At 56.3% G+C, this 27435-nt stretch overlaps 1 protein-coding gene across 1 annotated transcript; it reads right to left on the reverse strand.

Moving 5' to 3' along the window:
• Nucleotides 1-1850: 1850 nt before the first annotated feature.
• Nucleotides 1851-27379, reverse strand: COTL1 (coactosin like F-actin binding protein 1). Its single transcript, XM_075537110.1, has 4 exons — nucleotides 27197-27379; nucleotides 27010-27092; nucleotides 9869-10026; nucleotides 1851-3480 (listed from the first exon to the last, which is right to left on the reverse strand). The coding sequence occupies exons 1-4, from the start codon at nucleotides 27271-27273 to the stop codon at nucleotides 3370-3372; spliced, it is 429 nt and encodes a 142-aa protein (XP_075393225.1). The 5' UTR covers nucleotides 27274-27379; the 3' UTR covers nucleotides 1851-3369.
• Nucleotides 27380-27435: the final 56 nt, after the last annotated feature.

The following is a 27435-nucleotide window of genomic DNA, read 5'->3' on the forward strand; positions in this document are numbered from 1 at the left end:
ACCCACGCTGGGCTGGGGGCAGCAGTCTGCCTGCCTCTCTGCCTCCCTCCGGAAAGCCCTGGGTGCAGGCACCACTGCAGGAGGGCTGGGCGGAGTTGGGAAACAAGAGCCATGCCCCCCCCCCCCGCCCCCCACTCCAGCAGCAACTCAGAGCCCCTGGAGCTGGGAGGACAGCCTGTAATTATGGCCTCTGTCAGTGCCACCCCAAGCCCACTGCAGGCCGTCCTGGGGCCCTGGGAGCTTGAACGTAGGGTGGTTGTCACCCCTGCCCCTTCAAGCCCACTATTCCTAGTCCTCGGCCTTAGAATCTGAGCTGGTGGGGGGGGGGGGGCTCAGGGGGTGCTGGAGGGGCACCCAGTGCTGGGCTGGGCTAACTCAAGTTCAAACCAGCCAGAGACTCTTAGAGCCCATGGGAAGCCTGCTCCCTCACTACTGTGGAGTAAACCCTGTCTCCTAGCGACCCCAAGGGCCAGGGCATAACTGTCCCCTGGGGTTTCTGAGATGGTACATCTGTACACGGGCACACAGCCTCATCTTTCTCCTGTGGAGCGGCTGGTGGGTGCTGAAGCACTGGGCCACCGGGGCTCCTCTGCCACAGGGGCAGGATAAGGACTCTTTCCAGATCTGATTTTCTTGTGGGGGAGGGAGCAGTTTCATCCCCGACTGGGAGGTAAGAGCAGGCAGGCGAGGAGACGAGCTCAGAGAGGTTGAGTAAGGTCTCTAAGACCACACAGCTGGTGAGCAGAGGAGTGGGGATTAGAAACCAAGCCATGGCTAGGGACGGGGGTGGGGGGTGGTTGCTGATGGCAGCATGATCACAGCCGAGCCTACATCTGCCTGTGTGGTGGAGTACGTGTGTATGCCTACATGCATGCGTGTGCGTATGTGTGCGTATGTGTGCGTGTGTGCATGAGTGTGTTTGTAAGAGTGTGTGTGTAATTGGAGGTGACTTTCATGTTCCTCTTTATGATTGAGTCTTTCCCAAACTCTTTACAAGCAGTACTTGTGCAGCCAAGCTTTGGGGAAATGGGTCTGTGGGGCGGCCGCTGTGGGGGGTTTGTTTCTGTGGGCAGCTTTGTTGTGGTGTTTGTGAGGGTTGACAGAGCAGATGGGCTTTCCATTCAACCTCCCAGACCATTCTGTTCCCCTCAGTGTTAGCAGCACTCTGCGGCGTCCCCTGGGCTTCCAGCTTCGCTCCTCTCAGCGTCCCTGGGGTTGCCCCTGCTCCCTGAGCTGGGTTTGGGGCCCACGCAGCCCTCAGAGTCTCCTGTGGCTGATGGTAAGAGGAGCCTGGTTCTCAGTTATTAGGATTCACTTGCTAAGCCTGCCCATCACGTAGCTGAGAGTTGATAGCAGGGGTGGGCTCCGTTCCAAGCCTGCAAGGTGTCTGAAGGCTACACCCTGGGGGTCTCGTATCCTATCCTCCCTCCCCTCAGCCCCTCCAGATGGATTTCTGGCTGGCCTGTTTCTTCATCCTCCAGGGCAGGTGTGCTGAAATTCCAGTTGTAAGGTCTAGTAGGAGCTCAGGAAAGGATGCGTCTGGGGAGGTGTGTTCTCTTGGCTGGTTCCCTGGCTGACTGCTGGCTCCTCACCTTCCCAAACCCAGGTTCGAACCCCAGTTCTGCCTCTTCCTTGCTGGGGGACCACAGACAAATTGCACAGTCCCTCTGAGCTCCATTTCCACCAACCAAGAAGGGAAACAGCACCCGTCGGATCCTAAGGAGTCCGTAAGGGACTGACCCTGAGCTAACCTACCCCACTCCCACCCCCCAGCCCTGGGCCCGGTCACGCCCTGGTTTCTTTTCAATAAAAGGTGGAGGAGCTTTATGAGACAAACCATAGAATCAAACTGCTTTTTGAAAAACAAAACAAAAACAACCACATTTATTTCTGTAAACTGTTTGCACGTGGATGCTCTTCACACCCCAATACAGTACAGATGGCCGTCCCGAGTGGAATGAGCCAAGGGAAAAAGGAAAAAGAAGGGGCTAATGAAATGTGCTCATGAAGAACAAAGCCGGTCTCATCTTTCTTTCTTCTTTAAAAGAAAAAAAAAAAACCCTCTGAGTGTGAGCAGCAGATGATGACATGGCAGCAGCGGGGGCTTCCGCTCTAGACTTAGCCAAAGGAACAGGTGAGACCCAGGGGCTGGGGTCCCAACCTCCACAGAGGGTTTCTGGGGGGTCCCAGCCTCTACAGAGGGTCCCCGCTGGGCATAAATTCCCATTCCCCACCTGGGCTTCTGTTCCCTCTGTTGAGAGGCCCTCCCTGGAGTTAACCCTGAAGTTCACCTCTTCCTGTCTGATCGAGGGCCCCAGACCTCCACCCCCACCTTCCTGCTGCAGGGAGATCTCAATCAGGAAGGGCGGGGCCAGGTGGGGCCAAACCACCTGGCAAAGTCCCCATCCAGCCACGTTTTAAGGCAAATTTTTTCCTCTGATTTGGTCTGAGCCAGACCTAGACTTGTCCCCATCTCAGTTGGACATGTCACTTGGGCCACTCTGATGGGGATGGGGTTGAGGGGGCCCCCGGGGGTGGGGGTGAGGGGCCCCTCGGACACATTCTAGGTGGTCCAAGCCAGGATATGTGTGTGTTCTCATGAAGGCTGAAGCGGACCAGCTTCTGAATAGACAGGAGAACTTTCCAGAAATGGCGGCCCAGGACTGATGGGGACAGGGGTGAGGGACCCTGAAACACATTCTAGGCGGTGCACACCAGGCTAGGAGTGTGTTCTGGTGAAGGCTGAAGCGGACCAGCACTGCTCCCAGGACAGCTGCCTCCTCAGGAGGAAACAGGCGGGCTTTCGGGAAGACCAAGGTGGCGGCCCCGTCTGATGGGGATGGGGCAGAGGGACCTTGCAGCACGATCTAGGTGGTCCGAGCTGGCATGTGTGTGTTCTGGTGAAGGCTGAAGCGGACCAGCGCTGCTCCCGGGGCAGCTGCCTCCTCAGGAGGAAACAGGAGGGCTTTCCGGAAGACAGAGATAGCGGCCCAGGTTCCATTAGCAACCTGAGGTCACGGTGGATCAGGCCAGGCAAGGATGTCATGAAAAGGGGTCACTACAGGAGAGACCTAAAACCTGATGATGTGCACAACCTTAGTATCAGAATGATTTTTATCTTAGAACCAAAAAGAACGGGGCGAGGAGGAAGGAAGGTAAAGAAAGACGGCCCATGAGCATCAGGAGAGACAGCTAACAGGGCGGGGAGGGAGGCAGGGAAAGGGACCTGGCTGCAGGCACAGGGGGGCGGCGGTGCCTCGCATGCTCCTCCTCTCCCTGGGTTGCTGGTGGGCTGGTCGCGGGGGGCCGGGGTCGCTCCCCCCTGGGGAGCAGGCAGGTGACTCTGGCCAGGGGCGGGGAGGGCAGGGGTTATTCTGTCTGAGCATCGTAATTGGCACCCCCTGCCTTCTTCAGCTCGTTCTTGATGAAGTCTTCCTCCAGCTCCTTGCGGTCGCTGATGACAAACTCCTTAGCGAAATTCTGTGAGAACAGTCAGAAGAGACTCGGTTACAATCACTAGCGAATCTATTGCTCAGCGGTCATCTTCTTTTCTCCTCCTTTTTATTGATTGATTGACTTGGATATCATCTTTAAATGTGACACCAAAGGTATCCCCTCCTGAAGTCTTCTTACGAGAGAAAAATTCTCTAGCTTAGCTAGTAAAAGAGTCAAGAAGAGAAAAAAAGGATCTTGTAAACTGATCGATACTATTTCCACCTGAAAGATGAGGAAACAAAAGTTTAAGGCTATCATGCTAGAAGGGGGGCCATCTGAGTCTAGAATCGGTGATCTTAAAAGTACCCCAAACCCACTGCCCTCATGTGGGTTCCCTGACTCCTGGCGACCCTGCGGGACAGGCGAGAACCGCCCTGTGTTTTTCTGAGGCTGTGACTCTTTCTTGGCATGGACAGCCTCGTCTTTCTCCCTCGGAGGGGCTGGTGGTTTCAAACTGATGACCTTGTGGCTAGCAGCCCCACACGTAATGTAACCACTGCCCCACCAGGGCTCATCTGAGAGCACCATCTATCACCAAAAGGATGACTCAACGAGGAGAAACCCCGGAGGCCACGCCTCACAGTGTTAAGATAAGCGGCCCAGTCAAGTACAGTAATCATGGCCAAAAGGGAGGAGTGGGGACCAACATTTACCCAGCAGCTAACGCGTGCTAGGCACTGCCTCGCATGCAGTATCTCGTTTACTTTTTCTTATTTAACCTTTCCTTACTGTTCGGTTAAACAGATCAGGCCCAGGGACTGGGCTTGGAGAGACTGCACCACTTGTCCAGAAGGGACAAAGGTCCATTCCCCTCCCACTCTCCAGTTCCTCATACTGCGCTCTCAGTCTGCAGGTCTGTGCTCGGTGCAGACAGGAGAGGACATGCCAGGTGTGCGTGCGAGGGAAGAGACCTCGTTTCTCAAGGCTGCGAGGGGGGGAGTGAGTGGGGGGGTGGCAGTAGGCCCGGGAGGAGAAAGTCAACGTCTTAGATGCCCACAGAAGGAAGTCCCGTGTGAGAGCTAGAGATGGCGATCCTCAGAAGGGGGGACCCTGGGATTTTACGCAAGTGAGCTATGAGGCAATTCCGGTGAAGAAGAAATGCCTTTGATAAGACCGGAGGGATCTGATGTGGATCTAGAGGAGAGATCAAATGAGAGCCAGGGTGAGGGGCAAAACAGGACCTCAGGGGAATGGGATGCAATGATACACGTACTCGAATCATCTCAAGATTTCTTAAAAAGAAAAGAAGGTATGTCTCACGTCGGAAGGAAAAGCAACTGTGGAGGCACGACGTGTTCTGGAGACATGCTGACCGCAGGTTAGAAAGAAACGGTTCACGTGCTAGCTCACAAGGGTCTCGGACAACGGATAGCGTGCAGCCTTGCTTAGACATCAGGTCTTTTCTGATGTGATTGGGGAATGTGAGGTCCGTCTGAGTCGAGTTTGGCTCCACGTGGACTGCTCTGCGGGAGGGAGGCTCCTGACCCAGCCTGACTGGCGCCCCTCGTAGAGGAGAGAGGCACCGAGGAAAGGCCGTGACAATGGAGGCACAGAGTACAGGGGGGCAGCTACAGGCCACAGAGCACGGGACTGACAGGAGCAGGAGGAGATGGGAAAGGCTCTTCCCAGGAAACTCCTGAGAGGACAGGCCCGGTGGATGCCTGGACTCTGGCCTTGTGACATCCAGCACAGTGAGGCAGGACATGTCTGTGGTTTGCAGCTGCCCGATTCATGGTTCTGTGTTCCAGCTGCCCTGGGAAATGAACCTGATAGCTGACAGTGGGGCTTCACCCCTGTCCCTGCTCACCCTCCACCTCCCTCACCCCCAACCTCTACAGTCATCCCCGCTCACCCTCCCGATTCACTGCCCCCCTGGTCTGTGGACATGTCTCAACACCTGCAGTCCACGCCTTCCCCCCTGTCTTGTGCCCAGTGGGGACCCCAGAACCATCCAGACTAGGTCTCAGGGAAACTTGCCCTCACCTCCTGGACACCGAAGGCCTTGTGTGCACATGGGGAGACAGACTGTGGTGGAGCTGATGTTCGGGGCCTCCGGGTGGAGCAGACACCACATCTACCCTTGCCCTACCCTCACTGAATCAGCGGCTCTTCCTTCAAGGCCAGCAGCATGGGCAGGAGAGGTGATGGCCCACAACCTGGGCCACACACCATCCCTCAACCCGACCCTGGCCTCCTGGCAGGACTCCCTCCACCACATTAGTGTCGTACCTGCAGTACCCCAGGTGGATGATCCCAATTGGCCTGAATGCCAGCTCAGAACAACCCCCCTGCCCACTCCCAAGCCTTCCAGCAGCAACCCAGAGAGTGTCCTTGGCTTTAAGGGGACACCAGCACCTTGGGGAGCAGGCCTGTGTGTTTTTCCAACGAGTCAGTAAAAGAACAAACAGGCTCTGTGGGCAGAGCCGCCCTGTGGGGGCATGAAGTCTGAGACAGGAAGTAGGTGGCAAGGGGAAGCCAAACCCACAAAGGATGGTGACAATGACACTGTGTCTATGCCAAGCCTGGCCACCTCTGCCCGCTTGGTCTCTGTCCCCAGCACACTTCCCACGCTCACCAAGCACACCACAGCCCACAGCTGGAGGCCCGAAGACTTCTGAGGTGTGTCCTTATTTGGCGAGAACTTGGGGTCCAGAGGAGCCTGTGTGATTAGGTACTGAGCTGCTAACCAACTGCAAGGTCAGTGGTTCAAAACCACCTGCCACTCCACAGGGAGAAAGATGAGGCTCTCTGCTCCCATCAAGAGTGGCCGTCTGGGAAACCCACAGGGGCAGTTCCATCCTGTCCTACAGGGGCGCTGCAAGTCAGAGTCAGCTTGAAGGCAGTGAGTGTGGCTTTGGAGTTTGGGGGTCCAGAGCAGCAGGGCCCCACAGAGACAGAGTGAGTGTCACATGAGCAGTTTAAACTCATCAAGCATCCACAAGGAGCCCTGGTGATGCCATGGTAAAGCACTCAGCTGCTCACCAAAAGGAAGGGGGTTCAAATCCACCAACCGCCCTCCAAGGGAGAAAGATGAATCTGCCTGCCCCCATCAAGAGGACAGGCTTAGCAAAGCCCGTGTCAAGGAGACCGTGGGCCAGAGCAGGGTGGCAACCCCAGGAGACAGAGCCGGCGAGCGTGCAGCAGGCAGGCGTCCTGGTCCACAGCAGCAGAGGCCACAGGACCCCACGGCTTAGAGGCTGAGGACCACAGGGAGTCTTCGCAGCTGGAGCTTTAGGATGCTGACTTTGGGGAGCTTGTTCGCTTCCCTGATAAACTCCCAGGATTGTCTGTGAATCAAGATAAATAAGAGCCTTGGTAGCCCTGGGGGCGGGTTTCACCTGTTGGAGTCTGGTCACTACGATTCTACCCGGACTCAACAGCCACGAGTCTGGTTTTCCCTTTTCCGAATCCTCACGTTCAAGAAGGGCGGGCAAGGGAAACGGCTGACTTAGGCAACCTCAGCAGCGTTCTATCAGCCCCCAAACCAAACTCCCTGCCATCGAGTGCGTGCTGACTCGTAGCGACTGCCCTATGGGTTTCCGAGACGTTAACTGTTGGTGGGAGCAGAAAGCCCAGCCTTTCTTCCACGGAGCTGCAGGTGATTTCAAACTGCCGACTGTGCGGATCACAGCCCAACGCATAACTCCTACACCACCGGGGCTCCTCTCTGAGCCAGCACATCTGAAATATTATCCTTTCAACATGGAATCAAACTGGAAAGCTATTAAAGGGATCTTTTGCACCACTTTATTTTTCTTCAAGCCAAGACTTTGGAACCGAGCCTGCCTTTGACACGCGCTGCCCGTAGCGATATGGACCGGCCACTTTTGGGGGCTGAGACCATGCGGCTGGCCTTGGAGTGGGTCTGGACAGGATGTAAGACAGGCTGCAGGACACAGCTGTGTGGGCATCGTCACTGTGGTTCTGCTGGCTGATACGCAGGAGCATCCAGGCACCCCTGGCAGCCTCCAGGAGGAGACCCAGCAGGGAGCTGCCTAGAGAAAGGGGTCCCTCCAGCTACATGTGACACTAAGTAGCTTATGCCACCCTCGGAGTATCCACAGACATGGCTCAGCCCCCATGCACACTGACGTTCCCCTCTGACGTGAGCATCCACAGACGTGGATCGGCTCCCTGTGCACACAGACGTTCCCCCTCTGACTCCTCTGACGTGGACATACCAGGGGGCTTCTAAACATTCACGGAGAAATGCCACTCTCTTGGAGAGAATCTCTATGAGAGTCTTTGGGCAAAAGAAGAGAAGCAGAGGCTTCTGGGAAGGCTGACGGGAGCCTCTATGAAGGGACAGGACAGGGCCCACAGGCCTGCAGTCCTTTTCTCAGCACCACGCAGAGATGTGCAGCCTAATAAGTGTCAATAAGATGCAGGATCAAGTCCCACTGCAGCTGCTACAATGCCGGGGCGCTGGGGCACTTGGGCACCTGGGCACAGAAGGGTCAGACTGAAGGCTACAGCAGCCGCAGGTCCATCTCAACATTTGGAAATGTGTGTAGAGGAAGGGCCCAGGGGTAGACGAGACGCATGCTGGCTGCAAGAAAGAATGGCCTGTTCCCCTCATGGGCGAAGGTTAACTCCAAAGCAAAGACCCCGGAGTGCTGGTGAAAAGCAGTCTTGCTGGGAAAGGGGGCTTGTTTCCAGGAATAGGAGCCAGATGAAAGGCTACCACCTTGGAGCCTGCGGGGCATTGGGCTGCCAGCTCCCCCGAGGGCCCTCTGTGTCCCCTTCTGCAATTGTTCTAAGTGCTTAAAGGACCAAGGCTAAAAACCTTCTACCAGCAAAGGTATAATTTTACTCAGAAAGAACAAGTTCTAATTACAGATACCCATCATCGAGACAAAGGGAAAAAAAGAAAAGGCCAGACTGGCATTTGACATTGGCCAGGGGTCATGAGGCACTCAGAGCTGGGGTGACTAGACCTTTCTTCTCTGAGGGAGGAGAGAGGCATGGTGGACACAGTGTGGCCGTAGAATAGTCCATGGCTGGCAGGTTGTGGATAAACCCAGAGTACCACAGGGGAAGTGCCCACATGCCAACAGGGCCACTGCCTCACTAGCATTTGGATGACCTCCTGGTATCTGGTCCTTTGTTGTCCTGACCATGAACAAGGACAGAAGTGGACTCCATCTTGTCTGATATCTGACTATTGCTTCATCTAAAACGGGGATGGCATGCAGATGGCAAACGTGCTCTCCTTTGTCCTCCTACAACCACAGCAGACATTACCAATCGATGGAAGCAATTCCCGTACCGTTCAGCCTAACCTCAGAATCCTGAACAAAGAGCCACTGCCTACGGGTTGTTTGAACGGGTGCCCTGGTGGCACAGTGATTATGCACTCGGCTGCCAACCAAAAAGTGAGCGGTTCAAATCCACCAGCTGCTCCGTGGGAGGAAGATGAAGCTGCCTGCTTCCATAAAGTTTTAGCCTTGGGGACTCTATGGGACAGTCTTGCTCTGCCCTAGAGGGGCTTTGAACCGCTGCCTTGGCCGTTAGCAGCCCAAAGTGTAACCCACTGGGCTACCAGATGATGGCGAAGCCCGGTCTTGTGAAGAGTCATTGGCTTACTGCCTGACTCAATGCCAGTGAGTGGGGGCGTGGGCTCAGGCCACCCCACAGGTGTCCACAGGACTGCATGGCACCGAGGGCTTCAGGGGCTCATTCTTTCGGCAGTAGATCTCCAGGCCTTTCTTCCGATGTGACCCTGGATGAACTAACTGTGTGCATCACTGTTGGGCGCAACAAGGCGCGATACTCTTGCTGGTATCGTTTCCACATGGGTCCCCAATGTGAGGCCCCAGAGGGCAGCCCTGGGCACAGCTGGCCGCAGGGCCAGGCAGGCATCCGAACACCACTCACCTGGCATGGCTGCACCTGGCTTGTGTGTGCCTGCATACCCTCCCCCACTTTTCAGGGAAAGAGGAGGAGGAGATATCCTGTTCTCTGTCCCTTTCCCCAGTGCTGAAAACCAAGATGCCCGGTTCCACCAACACGCATACACTCCTGAAGTCAACCGAGGGGTGGAAGGAATGAGACCCTTTTCCAAGAGGTGCCGTGCCTGGTATTACCATTATGACTATTTTTAATAAAATGCTTTTGGGGGGAATCGCTTGGAATTCCAGAGTACTGGTGAGAGGTAGTCTTGGGAGTACCCATGTCCCTCGCCCAGGCTGCTGTGCCTGACATCCGACAGGGTGGTGGGGTGTTTGGCACAGGGAGGCCCCACCAGCATCAGCCCGACTCACAGTCCACTGAGCTCTGGCCTGGAAGCTCATTCCCCCATCGGCCCCTTGTTCGTCACTGGTGGGCCCAGAGAGGTCGCGCTGCCCCGCACTGGGTTGCTGGGCCCCAGTACCTGCACCACCTCCTTCACCAGGGTCTTGTCCGTGCCCGTCTTGGCTCGCTGCAGCCCGCTGACATTCTCGCCAATCCATGTGATGAGGGCGAACTTGGACCTCTTGCTCATGGCGTCCCCGGTGGTGAAGCGCACGAAAGCGAAGAGCCGGATGTCATCTGTGGGCAGTGGCAAAACCAAGGGAGGAGCAAAGCTAGGTGAGTGCATGCCTGTCCCCCAGGAAGGGGCTGCAGCCACCCACGTGCCTGGCCCTGCCCCAGCCCAGCCCCAGACATCCACCTGGGCACCACAGGCCTAGGCATCTCAGAGAGGTGCGTGACACCCCTGATGTGGCAGGGTTGGTTGGAGGCTGGGCTGGGATCCGCCCCTCAGTGGGACTGTCCCCTCATGGGGTCAGGTCTCAGTGCTAGCTCTTGTTCCGGGAACAGGAGCCCCTCTTCTCAGCTTACCCCCAAGGTCTGAGACCCTGCTTGGGGCGGGAAAGCTAGAGACACCCACCACAGGGGGCAGGAACTAAGCTGGGGGCCTGCGGCAGGGAAGGCGAGGAAGCAAAGGAAAGGGGCCCTGGCCTGGGCATGGGACACCACCCGGGTCGGAACCACTACAGAAGCTCCCTGAGAATGAGCTGAGATACCCGGAGCAGGAGGTGAAGCAGGCTGGCCTCGGGCAGAGAGCTCCGGCGTGGGGTGGGTCGGAAGCCTGGGGGTCTCACTGGGCGCAGGTTCTGACTCAGGCAGGAGTCAGGGGTGAGGCTGGGAGGCCTGCGTGCCTGAGAAGCACCCAGATGCTGCCGGCTTGTGGCCCTCGCATGGCTTTTAGAAAGCAAATCAAGCTGCCTTTCTCTCCGGGAGCCTGCACACTATGCCCACGGGGTATAGCTTGACACCCGGACGCAAGGTTAATAGCTGACGGAGTCCAGAGCAGCAGCAGACCCAGGGATGGCCAGGGCCTCTTCCTGCAGGTGATCCTCAGCACACCTGTACAGCCAGCCCCGCCCCCAAGCAAGTCATGGCCAGGTGCCGGGGGAGCCAAGACACACACAGCTCTGGGCAGGTAGATCACCCAGACACTCCAACCCCAACAGGCAGGCCCCTAGATACCCCTAGACACTCCAAATCTAGTGAGAAGACCCCCAGCACTGAACCCCCACATGGAGACCCCATGGATTCCCATCCTGGCAGGCAGAGCCCAGACACTCCGGCCCCAATGCAGTGCAGCCTCAGTAGGCAGATCCTGGAAACCTGTAGACCCAGGCCAGGCAGCTCCTCCACATGTCTTTCTTAAAGAGATGACAAGGTCACGTGCCTGGGCCCAGCACTTTCCGTTTATAAAACTCGTGACTGTCTTATTAGCTAGAGGGGTCTGCAAAGTGACAAGGTGGGGGTGGGGGTGGGCATCATCCTTTTCCCTTCAACATCCAAGTCACCACTGGACAGATCGGGGCCAGCGCCCAAAGGAACACCTGAAGGGCAGTATCAGGTGAAGGTCAAGTGCTTAGATTTTCCTGGGCACCTGCCCAGCTCTCTCCACCCCTCACATGGGAGTGTGATGGGCACCCATCATGGGCACTGGGCCTGGGCTCAGTGACAGGAAGTGAGGCAGAGAAGCAAGGATGACCCCAAGAGACACGACACAAGTCACAGCAACAGGGCTGGGTGGCCGGCTGGACACGGGCAATAAAGAAAGGGTGTGTGGGTGAAGGGAGCAGGGAGGACCAGATTGGGGCAGGTGCAGCAGCCACAGATTCAACAGTCTGGCTCAGGCGCCAGCTTCCTCCCCCAAGGACAAGGAGTCACTGAGCAAACACCTGCGCCCCAGTGGCGCTGCCTCAAAAGTAAGTGATACCCTGCCCCCCACGGGGGAGGCTGTGCAGCACCTGGAGTATAGCTGCCGGTGACTCAAGGTGTCTAGTAGGTTCACACCGCTGAACTGTTTTGAATTAGGCACAGGCAGACCCAGAGCAGGGGTGGCAGCCTGTCCCATGGAAGGCGCATCCTGGGAGTTCCCAGTTTCAGGAGCACTGCTAGATAAGAGTCATCAGTGGAAAGGGAGGGCACCAGCCCCCAAAGTGTCCCACTAAACCTCCAGGTACAACCGTGGGCAAAGATGCCCCCACTCACAAATGCCACGGCTCATGAGCAGCAGAACACCCCGGAGGTGGTTTCCACGGCGACCCTTCCATCCCCATGAGCCACATAGGGACCAGAGGACCCACCGTGAGCGGTCTGGCATGGTCCTGAGTCACTCACTTCCTGTAGATGCAGGTCCTCTGTCTGGCCATGTTGGGAGTCCTTAGTCCATGCAGCTCCCCCTGCCCACCCTGCCCGACCCTCTCCTGACGCACAACCCCCTCTCCACAGCTCCAGCTCACAGTGCCCCATAGAGGCACTCCTTGTCTGAGGTCTGCCCTCTGCACTGGCTGCTCCACCCTGTGTCCTCTTCACCTCCGACCCCTCAGGCTCCCTAACCAGCACCATCTCCTGTTTGGGGAACCCTCTCAACCAACCGGACTTCCCTCCAGTCTAACATCAGCCCCCACCCACTCCCACCCCCGGCAAGCAGGAAGTTACACCCCCCCCACACACACACACAGTCCCACTCAAGGACACTAGGGCTCAGTACCCTTCTAGAACTCAGGACCCTTGTAGATAGGTCCACGGGCAGAGGCCATCTAAATCCCCCGGGTGGGGATGGTGAGGGTGGGGGCCAGGTTCTCCGGGTGACTGGCTGCTGTCAGCCTGACAGTGGCCCAGCCAACCAGACTGCGGACAGGCGTGTTTTTTAAACATCCTGGAGTCGCGTTGTGTTCACAGATGCCGGCAGCCAGAGACTTGGCGGGCCACACAAGAAATCAGCTGAGCCTGGGCTAAAACCCTGCTCACTCGTGCGTACCACATGGTCAGAGCCACCCATGCTGACTGCAAGCTCATGTCTACCACCGCCCCCTCCCAACTCCCTCTGAAGTGGCTCAGCCCTTTGGCCTCCCACAGGGCAGGGCAGGGCAGGAGGAAGGTCAAGTTCTCAGTGCCCAGGCTAGGCTCCCTAGAACACAACACAGCCAGACTCCACGAAGCAGCCTGGGCCCACGTCCACATCCTGCTAACGCCACACTTGGAGCCCAGCAGCAGCTCTGTGGCAGAGAGATGTGGCACTCTGCCTCTGGGAAGGGGACAGACAGGCTTGGAGAGTGTCTGGGGGTAGGGCAGCTCAGTGTGACCTCCAAGATTCCCTCAAACCAGAACTAACCCAAGCACAGTGGGCAGGGTGGGAGGAGGGGGGGTGGGGGGTGGCCAAAACCACCCTCTCGCCAAAAACTCGCCGCCTATTGAGTCAATTCCAACTCAGAGTGACCCCGTAGGACAGGGCAGAACTGCTCCCATGGGTTTCTGAGACGGCCGCTCTTTATGAGAGCAGAAAGCCTTGTCTGTCTCCCAAGGAGCAGCAGGTGGAAACCATTCGAGTACACAAGAAATCTACAGGTCTGTTCATGGAACCAGAAAGAAAAACAAGAGTCCCAGACCCCTGGCAAACGAGGGGATTCTAGCAACCAGGCAGACCACAGCAGCGCTGCCCAACAAGGCTTCCTTACCGGAGCCGGTCTCCATGTCAGGAGCGGCCGCTGGGTTTGAACTGCTTGTCTTGCAGTCAAAACACCCATCCCAGGCCACCACCAGGGCTCCTAGGTCAATGGGAAAGCTTCACTTCCTTATCTATCTGACACACGTGTGTGAGTGTGCAGGTCACGGGCTGAACTGTGTCCCCAGAGAGGCATGCCAGTGTCCTGACCTGTGCACCTGTGACGAGGACCCTGTGTGGAAACGGAGTCTCGGAATGTTATCGTCGGCCAGTGTGATCACTGAGGGATGGGGTCTCCCACGGGAGAGGGTCTGGGAACGGAGGGAGTCCTGATTTCCTCTGAGAGAGGAGACACACGGACAGGGGGAAGGGGCCACAAAAAGAAGCACCCACAGCCAACTGTGCCTGAGGCCACCAGAGGTTGGGCCAGACCGGGAAGGACCTTGCCTGGGAGTCCTTGGAGGGAGCAAGGCTTGCTGAGGTCCTGCCTGTGGACTTGGACCTGGGGGATGGTGGTAAGTGCCTGTTCATAGGAGGCACCAATGGCAGTCAGCTGGGGCGACAGCTGTGCGCTGCTGCCCTTCATTCTCCACTCCCTGCTCCACTCGCCAGTCTCCAGAGTTCAAGCTCCACAGTCCATGACCGTCACCACCAGCACCACCCCCCGCCAGCTCCACCTCACAGTGGCTCTGCGACTGAACGTCTCCAGGCCTCTGTTGCCTCATCTGCAAAATGGGTCAAAGACTGACCTCATGAGGATGCCATGGGTGTGGGGAGTGGGAGGGCTTGGCTGCTGAAGATGGTGGTGGTGGTTCTGGCCTCACTCCGCCATGGAGACCCCCTTCAGAGACCCCCGCTGGGCTCCAAACTGCCAACTCCATGGGCTGCCTCTCCTCTCTGCCTACTCTTCTTTCAAGAGAACCGCTCGCACCTGCGCTTCAGCACGGTCCTTGGAACTCTCCCATGGCTTGGCCCCTTTTCTCTGCACTCTGATCCCGCCTTCCCTCTCCTTGGCTGGCTCTTTCCTAATTTGGCCTCTGCTCACACATGACCCAAGGCTCCGGCTCATCCTCCCCTCCCCACGCTGATCACCATTATCAACTCCCAAACACGTGTCGTGTCCGCTCCTTCACTGAGTGTCTGGGTGTCGACGGCCTGGGAGCAGCCCTGTAAACGCAGGAGAGTGGCAAGTCCTAGCCCTACCCTCGTCACCTTCCCAGTCGCTCACTGACCTGTCCCCAGCTAGACCAGACGTTGCTGTGGGCAGGCGGGGTCTCCAGTCCATTCTGCACCTCACTGAGGGCCTACTATGTGCCTACCACAGTACTGGGCACTCACAAGGAGTACCGGTGGCCTAGTGGTTAAAGAGCTTGGCTGTTAACCAGAAGGCTGGAAGTTTGAAGCTACTAGGCGCTTTGCTGGGGAAACGATGAGGCTCTCTACTCCCATCAAGGTTGACAGCCTCGGGAACCCACAGGGGCAGTGCTGCCCTGTCTGCATAGGGTGGCTGTGCATGAGGATCAACGAGAAATGACTTCGGCATTTGGGGGCACCAGGACGTTTTATTTTGTGCACTTATACAGACTGGCACATTTCCTCAGCCCAACCTCTCAGAGAGGGAAGTCAGTGCTGGCCATGCGCCCATTTCACAGGTGCAGAAACAAAGGCTGAGACACGACAGAATGAGGAACTGACGACTGTTCCCACCCACTGGAGAATGACACGGGTCTTAGAGGCAAAACCCCAACCAACCTCACTGCTGTCAAGTCGATTCCAACTCCCAGTGACTCTGTAGGGCACAGGAGAAAAGCCCCTGTGGGTTTCTGAGAGGGTCAGTCTTTGTGGGAACAGTCTCATGGCTCTCTGGTAGCTCACTCCGCCTCCAGGCCTTCTTAGGGGACGCGGCTCTCAAAAATCCAATCAGCAGTGTCCTTATTAGGTGTTCCTAGAAACCTGAGTGCCTGGATCTCATTGATTTTTAAACTCCAGGCCTGGACCCAGAAATCTGTTTGCAATTAGACCACTGGGGAGTCGGTGCCACCAGAGCTTGGGGACTCTGACCTGGAGAGAGCCGGCCACCAGAGGACCAGGTGGCTGGTCAGTATGGAGACCTTGCTCCACCCTGCTGGGGACAGGGGGAGGCGGAAGGCTCTGAGACAAAAAAGCCGAAGTGTCAGTGCTCCGAGGTCAGCTCCCACCCACTTCCTGCCCGCTTGCACCTCTATAGTTTTGAGGAAGTCGTCTTGTAAGATGCTTCCTGAACAGCCTGTCTTTTTGCCGCTCCAGTGGGCAGCACGACAGGCGACAGAAGGTGGCCCCTGAGTGTCTCCACCAGAGCCCCCTGGGACCGCCCCTCAGGAGCCCTCCCTCTCTCCCAGCCTTGCCCCCCAAGAGACAGAGAGTCACATTTAGAAAGGGAGCAACAGGTTGGGGTCCTTAAGAGAGAGAGGAGGAGGAGAAAAACCACAGAACAAAACGCAAAGTCGTGAAAGAGACCAGGGTTACTGGTTTGATAGCGACTGGGGGGCGAGGGTTTCCCCAAGACTGTCTCCTTTGGATGTCCTCTAAGGCTGGAACCTGACTCACTTACCCTTGTGGGTCACCTTTCAGTCAAATCAGGGACAGGCAGGTGACCAATAATGCGGGGGAGGTGCGCCTGCCCGAGAACAGCCAACCCCAGAAGCTCCGAAGCTCAATGAGCAGGAAGGAAGAGGGAAGGAAGGAGGCGGGGGAATGGGGGACCCAGGGAGGGGAGGGGGGTAGAGTGCTGGTCCAGGTGGGAAGGAGGCCGGGGAATGGGGGACCCAGGGAGGGAGGGAGGGGCAGAGTGCTGGTCCAGGTGGGAAGGAGGCCGGGGAATGGGGGACCCAGGGAGGGAGGAAGGGGCAGAGTGCTGGTCCAGGTGGGAGCACCATCAGTGTCAGTGTACACTGTGCAGGAGTGTGGACCGGAGGTCCAGTTTGCTCTTCAGACTCCCACCTAAAGTTCAATTGTTTTGGGGGGTTTTTTTACAAAAAGAGAAGGGGGACCGTTGGGAGCTGGTGCCAGGTCATGGTTCTCTGTGGGCCTTCTGCTTGACCATGGGGCCTGGGGGGATGAGAGCCCACCAACACATCAGAGAGCTCATGAAGCCCATCTTGGGGAGATGCCCACCAGTGGCAGAGCCAGGCCGGTCAGGGCGGATGTTGGCCTCCTTCTGGTAGGCACCGTGAGCTTAAAGGCCAAGGTCTATTCTGTGTTTGAGGTTCCTCCATTTGTGGACTCTGGCCCGACTGTTTTCCCGCCCAGCATGTGTCTCAACCATAAAGACTTGGTTCCCACCCAGTGTTAATCAGGCTCTACCTTCAAAAGAACTTGGCTCTCTGCTTGTTGGGAAGTCAATGAGGAACCACCATTGTTAAAGGGCGCCTGGGCCACCCAAACCCCACCAGCCTAAAGGACCCCTGGAACCGCTGGGTGGTCAAAACACCCCACCACCCTTGATGGGAACTGGCTTTTGTTTGTCTGTGTGGTTCAGAGACCTAGAAACCCCTGTGTTTCCTCCTGTTATGCATTAGGCCACTGTGGGCCAGGACTGACTTGATGGCCCCTAAAAACCACCGAACCCCCAGGCCACACCCAAGTGTGTCCAGTGCATTGATTCGAGGCTCCTTGGTTCCCACTGACTAAGCTCCTTCACATCACTGAGCTTTTGCTGGTAATGTGCTCTGGACACTACCTGGCAGAAAACTAGTACTCTAAGGTTGGCCGCCATCCCTTTCCCAGTCTCTCCTCTGCGGCCCCTTCCTCCACCTGCCTCTCCCAGCGTCCTCCTACTCTGGACGCTTTCTTTACCCCATCTCTCACCTCCTCTGCTTCTCCTCACTCCCGCTGTCCTTCTAGAGCCAGGAAGGGGAAGGACTAGAAAAGGAGAGGAGTCAGCAGGGAGAATAGTCTAAGGAGGAGAGAAGGGCAGGCTGGGCCAGGAAGAGGACAGGAGATGGACCTAGGGGACCAAAAGGGGGATGCTCAGGAGCTAGAGGCACAGGGATTTGAGAGAAAGCAAACACAACAAGCGGGTGGGGGGGCGGCGGGACTTCGGGAGAAGCCACTCTTAGATTCTCCCCCAAACTACCAATGGCACATGTTCTCCAGGACTCCCCCTCCCCCATGCCCTTGCGCCCAAACTTGAAATCTCACATGGCTCAAGAGAGTGAAGGTGGAGCAGATTCTGAAGGACTCCACCCAGCATTCGCACCAGGGTGACCCCAATACAGAACCCCTGTTGGTGGAGGGTTTCCACCTCCTCCCCAAAGAGATTCCAGTCTTTGCCACTGCCTGCCCCCAAAGTCAGTGCTGACTGGTAATGGGTGAAGGCCACGGACTCCAGGACAGAACACTGTGTAACTTTGTTTTTTACACTTCTGTCAATTTTGGAACTGCTTTCTATTGCCGGGCCACACAAACTAGATAGATAATAGCTAGAAATGCAAGTGAGGAAATCCAAGGGCCCTGCGGCCTGCAAAGCAACAGGGCCTGATGGGTGTCCCCCCTGACCTTTTAGCTACAGTCAGGTCTGTCCAGTTCCTGTGGCCCCGGCATCAAGAACACCTCAGGGTGCATAACCATTGTTATGAGAGGCAGCCCCTCATGGCCGCCCCTCGAACAGTGAGACTGGACCACCGTGATCCACAGGCTTGTCTTCCTAGTCTGGAGGCTCAGAGGAGACTCGTTCACATCATAGCAACCGGCGAGCCTCCCCTGACCAGACAGACAGTGGCTGCACAGGAGGGGCACCGGCCAGGAATTGAACCTGCGTCTCCAGCATGAAATATCTGTCAGCTGACACGGGGAAAGAACAAAGGGAGAGAGAACTAATTTTTTCTTAAGCACCATTCAACACTGAACTTCTGAGCAAGGCGGAAGACAGGGGCAGGGGAAAGCGGGGAGGAAATTACTTCAGAGGTTGATGAGACTGCAAGTTCACGCTGCAACTGACCTTACCTTATATAGACTCCCTAAGAGGTTAGGCAAATGAGGCTCACTAAGCAAAAAACAACACAAAAAACCACACACAAAAAGCTGAGCTGTCAGCTTCCACGGAGGGGATTCTGGGAGCTAAGTTTGAAAGGGATGACAGGAAGGAATTCCAACATCCTGCTCCCAGGAGCAGGGAGGCAGCTTGGCAGGGCCAACAGAGGCCGCAGGCAGGCAGGCAGGCAGGCAGGCAAGTGCGTGCAAAGGACCAACCAGGTTTTCTTTGGGGCCAAAGAGGAAGGAGAACTGTGGGGGCGAGGGGTGGGGGGATGTATGAGGAAGAGGAGACTCCTCCCTGCAGTGAAGGAGAACTCTCACTACTGAAAGGCCAATATTGCTCACTGTCCCCTTGAAAGTGACTTTTAGTTATTATTCCCCTTGAGAGGTTTAAAAAAAAAGAAAAGTTAAAAAATTAAAATAATCTTTTAAAAAGTATCTCCATCTTGCCCCTACTTAAAAAATGTTTTAAATTAAATATTAAAGTGTGGTTTTTTAAAAATGAACACCTATTATCCCAGAAATAAAATCTCTTTATTACCTGACTGAATTCCTTTTGGAAGATGGAGCATTTATAAATTTATTCACGTGATCTGTTCTGTGTTCTGGGAGGGGGCTGGTGACTTAGTGGGTTATGCCTTGGGCTGCTAGCTGCAAGGTTAGCAGTTCAAAACCACCAGCCACTCCGTGGGAGAAAGGCGAGACTTTCTACTCTCATGAAGAGTCACAGTCTAAGAAACACACAGAGCCAGCTCTACCTTGTGCTAAAGGTCACTGTGACTCGGCATTGAGTGGATGGCAGTGAGTGATATGCTATGTTTGGTGTGTGCATGTGTGTGTGCGTGTGTTGCTGTTGTCAGCTCCAGCTGATAGGACTGCCCCACAGGGTACCCTAGGCTGTCATATGCTGGGTCTCTCTCACATGGCATGACTAATGGGTTCAAACAGCCACAGGTTCAGTTAGCAGCCAAGCACTTACCTACTGGCACCACCAATGACCCTTCAATCTGCACACAGATAGACATATATGATGCACGTACATCACATCTGAAATCACACTGTATGCACCAGCTGAACGCCTTGCTGTGCTGACCCCACCCCACTTCTTTAAATGGAAGTCTCAAAGGACTCCTTCCTCCCTGAATTGTCACCGACTGCAAAATGACCCAGCGTCCCTAACCCAGCAAAGAACACAGGAAAGTGGGATACAGGACTGCCGGAGGAGAAGACCGATGGCTTCAGAAACCCCAGCGGGGAACAGGCTGATCTGGATACCCAGATTGCACTCCGGCTCAGTGGAAGGCTTTCCCGATGGCGAGGCCCAGGCCTGTTAGCAAACTAGTTTTACTTGTGTAAATGGGGCTCTCATGGCGACCCTCTAGGACAGGGAGAAACTGCCCCGTGGATCTCTGGAACTAGAGCGCTGCCAGGGAGCAGACAGCCTCGTCTTTCTCTGCTGAGCAGCTGTGGCTCCCAATGGCTGGCCTTGCCCTTAGCAGCTCAACACATGACCCCCGGCCCCCACAGTCCTGGGGCTCACATAGGATCACTGGGAGTCGGAATGGACTTGATGGTAATGGGGTTTTTTTGTGGGGGGAGGGAACAGGGAATGGATGTCTGTGAGTGGACAGAGAAAACCCTTTGTGAGATGGGGGTACACAGGCTGCCACCACCTCCCCCCAACACAACAGCAGTTGTGAGGATGGCCCAGGGAACGCGTCGTCAGACAAGTTCTGACAAGAGCGCAAAGGAAGGACGGGGCCCCTCGGAGCCCCATTTTACTCTGACCCTTGCAGGGACCCTTGGGGTTGCCACCCACTCAATGGCGCTGGAACCCAGCAGGAGTTCCCCTTCTCGCTTGTTCACACCATGGCATATGGAACCTTGGGGGGGGGGAAGCAAATCCCAGACCTCTCATCTCTTCAAGCCCTCTTCAGGCCAGCCAGGAGGCCTGGGGCCTGACCATTGCAGGACCATGACCCAGCAGCTCCCTGCCTCAGACCCTCAGGTTTCTGGGCTAGGAGATGGCTCCCCCCACCCCAGGGCCCCCACCTCAGAAACCACCTCAGGGTGGCTTAGGTGGAATCTGCAGCTGAGCAGCAGGCCTGCCCCAGCCCCTGTCTGCCTGCCCATTACCCACTCACTCTCACACGGATCACTGTGTACTGAGTCACCAAGAGGGAGGCTGGATGGCAGGTGTTCACAGACAGGACCTTTCACGGACAGGTCACACCGAGATGGGGCACTAGCCAGGTGGCACCAGCTCCTCCACGCTGAGCTCTGGCTGAGACAAGACAGGAAGCAGGCCAAAGGAACCATGCTGGGACCGGGAGAGAGCAAGCACAAGTGTGACTTCTGGGGAGGGGGGGTCACACAAGGACTGCCCGTAGCACCTCGACAAAGTCCTTGCCAATGTCCCCCAGAGTGACCCTGAAACCCCTGTCCTGGCCTGCCAGGGTCCACAACTTCCTTTATTTTTGAACCACAAACAAGGGTCCCCATTTTATAGGCAGAGTGGCAGTACCATCCAAAGGAACAGCGAGAGGCTTCCGGGTCAGGTCAGATGGCCTCTAAGGACCATCCTTTTCAGGCCAAAGCAGTGCAGGCGGAATTTCCCCCAGGGAAGGACAGAGGCTCTGAGCCAGAGCTCGAAAGCTGACTGCTTCTGTGCAGACAGAGCCAGTCCCTGGAGGCCAGAGAGGCCCAGGGGCACTGGGTCAGATCCGCTGAGCTATCGAGAAAAGCGCCTGTCTTTGTCTTGCTTTTAAAAAGCTGTCCCCATGTCAAGAGGAATTTCAGCTGCAAGAATCAGGAAGCAGGGGGCTGGGCTGGTGAGTGCCTGGGCGCTGGGTTAGAAGCACAGCCTTGGGGATAGAGACTCTCAAACCGAGGATGGGGACATCCTGGGGAAGCTCGCTGGAAAAGCCAAGGGACTGCTTGGTTTTCTCCCAGAGCCTGGAGAGCTAGATGCTGGCACGGCAGGATTCAGTGTCAGAAACACACAGGGGCAGTTCTACCCTGTGCTACAGAGCCACCATGAGTCAGAATCGACTCGGTGGCAGTGAGTTTGTTGGGCTATTAATCTTGGGAGGGGGGGTCCTCTGTTGGACTCTGACCTCTAGAACAGAAAGATATTATACTGGGCGTTGGTCTAATCCGCGAAGATTTGGCTAATCTGCTGCAGGAGCAGCAGCGAAGTCACAGAGACCACCACGCTGTGCCCAGCACTGGGCGTCCCCATCTCACACATGATTAGCATTGTTCCTCATCATTGTTGGGGAGACTCGGTGGCACCCAGGAGTGGGCAGCACCAGGGCAGGGGAACTTGAGGTGCCTTTGGGCTCCACACAGAACAAAAGCCCACACCTGAGGCAGCTGGATCTCAGAATGCACTGACCAGCTAAAATCCAGTATCCTGGACGTGTGTGTGTCCTAAAGCCATGCCATGCCATTGCCAAGCACCTGGGCCTTCTGGATGCCAGCAGACCCCAAGCCAAGGGGGCAGTCCACCAGGGCAGGGAAAGGGCTTGGCGTGCCCCAGGGTGCTCTGCAAACGTCCTGCTGCAAGGAGCCAGGGTGGAGGCCTGTCTGTAACACCCCCGGGGTTTCAGGGCAGGAAGGAGGAGGAGGAGCAGCAGGAGGAAGTGAGAAGCAGGAGAGAGACTTAAAAGGAGAAGTGAGGGAGCTCAGGGGGCAGGGGTAGACCAATGCGGGTGAGGGTGGGGGTGGGGCCCAAATTGAACCAGAGACACAAGAGGTTTGGGCAACCAAGAGGTTACCAAATTCCCAGATGACCAATGGCCTCTGCAGGGGCGCGCTGTGCTCTAGGTGTGCGCGAGCACCGGAATACAGCGGTTGAAGAAAGTGTGGGATGTTGGGAGCGAACCCACCCCACAGAGAGAGACCCTGTAGGACATCGGGGAGCTGTCCCGGAGGGTTTCTGAGAATGTCCATCTTTACGGGAGTAGAAAGCCTCGTCTTCCTCCCTGGAGGAACGGCTGGTGGTTGCAAACCGCTGCTTACCTTGTGGTGAGCAGCCCGACATGTAACCCACTAGGACACCAGCCCTCCTTGTGGGATGTATATGAAAACTCAAGCCTGCCGCCATCCAATCCATTCTGACCTCTAGGGGCTGGTAGGACAAGGTAGGACTACCCCTATGGGCTTCTGGGACTGTCCCTCTTTACAGGAGCAGACAGCCTCATCTCCCTCCCACTGAGAAGTTAGTGGGTGCAAACTTAACCTTGAGGTCAGGCACCCAACATGTAACCCATGCCACAAACTCTCCTTAGGGGATAGCACGACATCTGTGAAATCCACAACCAGTCCTTCCCGAATAACTGCAACAGATCCTAAATAGTTCCTACAGTGCAACTAATATGGAGAGACAGGGTCCCCCGGTGGTATGGTCTGCACTCAACTGCTAACCTGGAGGTTGAAGGTTCCCACCTAGCCAGTGGCACTGAGGAAGAAAGGCTTGGCTGTCTGCTGCCATAAAGATCACAGCCAAGAAAGCTCTAGAGCAGTGGTTTTCAACTTCCTATTGCCGCGACCCTTTCATACAGTTTTTCATGTTGTGGTGACTCCCCCCAAGCATAAAATTATTTTCATTACTACTTTATCACTGTCATTTTGCTACTGTTATGAATCGGGTGACCCCTTTGAAAGGGGCATTGGACCCCCAAAGGGATCATGACCCACAGGTTGAGAACCGCTGCTCTATGGTGACATGTTTCCAGAAAGCACATGTGACATGTGTTTTTCTGGACTGGGGACACCTTAGTCAGGTTGACGGGCAAGTGGTATCTTCACCACAGGGATAAGGGCACAAAAAACGCACAAACAGGCAAGCCAGTGAAGCTATGGGGAGACCAGGCACCTTACAAGGCACCGAGAAGCCATGCTCCCGATCTCTCCTGGATAACTGGTTCACAGACGCCAGAACAATAAGAAAACTACAATCTCCACCAAACACAACATTCCCTAGTTCGTTACTGCTTCCTTCCCTCTCCCCCACCCCCACCCCCACTAGCATGACCCCAGTTCTACAGTACAAATCCAGCTACACCGGAGCATGTACACCGGTACAGATGAGGGCGCAAGACACACAGAATCCAGGACACATAAACCAACCCCTCAGGAACAGTAATGGGAGTAGCAATGCCATGAGGGCAGGGGAAGGTGGGGAGAAAAGAGGGAGAAAGGGGAACCAATCACAATGAGTGATGTATAAGCCTCCCTGAGGTGGACAAATAACAGAAATGGGGGTGAAGGGAAACAGTGGATAGTGTGAGATATGAAGCCAATAACAATCTATAATGTATCCAGGGTTCTTGAGGGTGGGAGGGGTGGGGGGAGGGAAAAAGAGGAGCAGATACCAAGGGGTCAAGTTGAAAGAAAATGTTTTTTAAAGGATGATGGCAGCATATGTACAAGTGTGCTTGATACAATGGATGTATGGATTGTTATAAGAACTGAAAGAGCCCCCAATAAAATGATTTATGTAAAAAAATTGTTTTGTTTTTTTTGTAAAAAAATTTTTTTAAAGAAACTCCAATCTCATCCCCATTGAGTCAAGCCGACTCACCATGACCCTACAGGACAGGGTAGAGCTGCCCTCGCACAAAGCAGGTCGGTGATGCTCACAGCATCCCAGTCAGTTCCATACAACGATCCTGCCCGTTGTACAGGTGAGGCAACATAGAGTCTGGGAGACTCGTCCAAGGTCTCACGGCACGGGCACTGCTGCCAGGCTGCTGGCTCAAGCTCTTCAGCACTGGATGTGACGGCCTCTCACTGCTGCACCAGCAGAAAACTGGGAAGCGGTCCCAGCTGCCTGGTACCTTTCCAGAATAAAACTGCTGGCCACGCAGAACTTTGAGGCCCATCAATAGAGGAGCAGTCAAGCGCTGCTGCAACAATGCAGGAACAATGCCCTGTAGCCATTTGAAGAGGACCAGGAAGATGCTAGAAGTTAAAAGGAGAGGGAGGCGTTGCCTGTCAAACAGCATCGACGGTGCCATACCTTTTGCCACCAAAACTAAATCTAACTGAGCTCTGGTGGCGCTGCGGGACATGCGCTGGGTCCCTCCCTGGGAGGTCTGCAGTTTAAACCCACCAGCTGCTCCCGGGGAGGAAGAGGAGGCTGTCTGCTCCTGCACAGACTAACAGTCTCTGAGACCCTGCACAGAGTGGCTAAGTGGGAATCGACCCCATGGCACTGGGTTTCCGGCTCATGGAGGGCCTGGTGGTACAACGGTTAAAGCTCTTAGCCCCAAACCCAAGGTTGGCAGTTTGGAGCCTCAGGGTTTCCTCAGGAGAAAGATGGGGCAGGTGGCTTTTGTAAGGATGACATTGCCCTGCAGGGTCAAGATGCTTCTCAATTGACTTGATAACCATAGAGTTTGGGGGGATGGGGGGCTTGGTCACTGGGCTATGAGGCCATGGCAGGGGGAGGAAACAAGGTTTTTGGAGCAGAGACACGGCCACCACAACTCTCCTCCACGTTTGTCCAGTCTGGCTGGGAGGCCAACTTCCAGTTGCGCTGAGAGGAGTTTCTGATCTGCCTGATCAATGCTGAGACCCACAAGCCTCTTGGGAGTATCCTCTGCTCCTGGCTTTCCCCAGGCTCCCCACTCCCCTGCTCTTGGTCCCCAGGGGAAGGGTCTGAGTAGAAAACCACAGGCTAGGGGAGGGAGAGGCCCTCCCCACAGCCCAGAGGGAAGCTGCCCAGGGGCGGTGGGCGGGGCCAGAGCCCAGAGCATCTGCTCAGAGTCCTTCCTGACTGGTCACTCTCTCCCCCTCTGTGGCCAGAACAATAGCTTCTGAGATGGAACCCAGAAGAGGGTGAGTGACTGGCAGAGGAAGATCAGCCCACCAAGTTCATGAGCCAGTATGCAGGTCAGCCAGCAGGGCTCAAACCCTCCTGGGTCACCCAGCTGTGCACCCAATGATGTGGGGCGGGATGGTGGTGGTTAAGAGTGAGCATGCACTGCTGAAGAGCCAGGTCCTGGGTTCAAATACTGGCCCCACCAACACTCCACACTGGAGCCCTTTCACTTAGAAATGGGAGCTGTTTACACTGTACACAGAGACATCTTAAGACACGGGTCCCTAGACTTACTTAACCCACCACCCACCCCCTTTTTGGGAAAAAGCAAACAAACAAAAAAAGACTCAGTGTCCTCCCCCAATGTGCGTCCCCACCTGCCCACCCCCACTGGCTATTAAAAACTTCTGTACTCCAGCCATCATCTTGGATAAAATGTAGGCCTCCGCTTTTACAGTACCAGCAGACACCCACCCCCACCCCCTGGATCATTCCAGCACACACACACACACCCCACAGGGAGTGGTATCCCCCATCTGGGAGACTTGAATGAACAATGAATGAACTTTACTTGAGAGAGCGTTTGCTTTCAAACCAAGCACACAAAGAGAGCACCTTGGTACTTACTGCCCTCTGCACTGAGTGAAAGGGAACACTCTTTTGGCCAGAGCAGCAGGCCAGGGAAGGGGCAGCTCTTCTCCTGCACTTTGAGTAGCTCCTCCTGAGCCCCTGACGGACACCTTCGTCCTCACCCAGTCTGCAGCCACACATTAGGAAACCAAGGTCCCTCCGGGGAGGTGAAGGACTTTGTCCCAGCTACACAGCTGCGAAGTGGACACACTTGGATTGAAACCTGAGCCATCTTGCTCGGTGTCTACAACCTGACCACCAGGCTGTCCTTCTCTAAGAGAGAGACCCTGAGACTCGAGTTCTCAAACATGGGCCCTCAAGAGAATCCTAGACAGCCCTGGTGTCCCAGTGGTTAAAGCTCTCCAACCCAACCCTCTTCACAGAAGAAAGGAGCAGTCGGCTTCTATAAAGACAAACCCAAGGGGCAGTTGGACTCTGTCCTCCAGGGTTCAAGTCTGGGTTTGAGCTCCACCCACCACCAGTTCTTCCTTTCTGGCTTCCACGACTGGAGGGCACTGATGCCAAGGGTCCCGCTGAGAGGTATTCCTACCACATGCACACCTGTGTACCCATCTCCCAGATCATAGCATGGGACATTCTCAACCCAAGCCCCCTGCCCTGAAGGGTGGCCGAGAAGGACCCCACTGCGAGGTCCTCTCCCAATATGCATCTGCTCGGCCTCCCGGAGATGGACGCACCCAGCATCTCGCTCCGTTTGTTTAAATGAAAACGTACATGTTTGGGTCCCTGTGAGCCCTAAGCCGCTCATTGGCACCTAACCACAGCCGGGGCCATCAGCGCACAGACAGACAGACGGAAAGCAGGGACAACTGATGGCTCCCCCACCCCCTGCAGGCAGCAGCGCCCCCACCCCCTTAGCCTTTACCCCGTCTCGCGGACCCACCCAGGGGGCCCCGCGGGGAGCAGCTGAAGCTGAACTTTGTCCCCGCAGCAGCGCAGGCACCGTCCCGCCCGCACCCGGGAGGGTGCTGCCCAAGGGCAGCCAGGTGGGTCAGCCCCGTGGCCGAGGCTTCCAAGCCGGGCGCCCAGCGCCCCCGGCCGCGGCATGTGATACCCCCCCCCGTGCCCCTACCTGTGCACTGCTGGATGAAGTCGCCATACTCCGCTCCCTGGTCCCCGGGCACGATGGTGGCGCCGTCGTACTTAAAAGTCACCCTTTAGGTTGGGGAAGAAAAGAACACACGTCAGCGCGGGCTGGAGGGCGCGCGGGCGGGGCGGCCCTTGGGGACGATGCGCTCCGCGCGCGGGGACAGGCTCACCAGATGACCCCCGAGCCGTCGTCGCGCACCAGGTTGTACGCCGCCCGGCAAGCCTCTTTGTCGATCCGGGTGGCCATGGCCTCGGCGCCGCCTCGGAGGAGCGGCCCCAGGAGCGAGCGAGCGAGGGAGCGAGCGAGGGAGGGAGCGAGGCGCGGGGCGGGGACGCGCGGGGACAGCGGCGGGGACAGCGGGGCTCGGGCTCCGGGCGCCAAGGCCCCGCCCCCGAACCGCCCTCCCCT

The sequence above is a fragment of the Tenrec ecaudatus genome, chromosome 18 (assembly GCF_050624435.1).
Source record: "Tenrec ecaudatus isolate mTenEca1 chromosome 18, mTenEca1.hap1, whole genome shotgun sequence".
Classification (NCBI taxonomy): domain Eukaryota; kingdom Metazoa; phylum Chordata; class Mammalia; order Afrosoricida; family Tenrecidae; genus Tenrec; species Tenrec ecaudatus.

Coding starts and splice junctions, on each gene's coding strand:
- COTL1 (XM_075537110.1), bottom strand. CDS start 27,273: ATGGCCACCCGGATCGACAAAGAGGCTTGCCGGGCGGCGTACAACCTG. Junction 27,093..27,196: donor GACGGCTCGGGGGTCATCTG/GTGAGCCTGTCC, acceptor CCCAACCTAAAG/GGTGACTTTTAAGTACGACG. Junction 10,027..27,009: donor CTTCATCCAGCAGTGCACAG/GTAGGGGCACGG, acceptor CACTGCCCACAG/ATGACATCCGGCTCTTCGCT.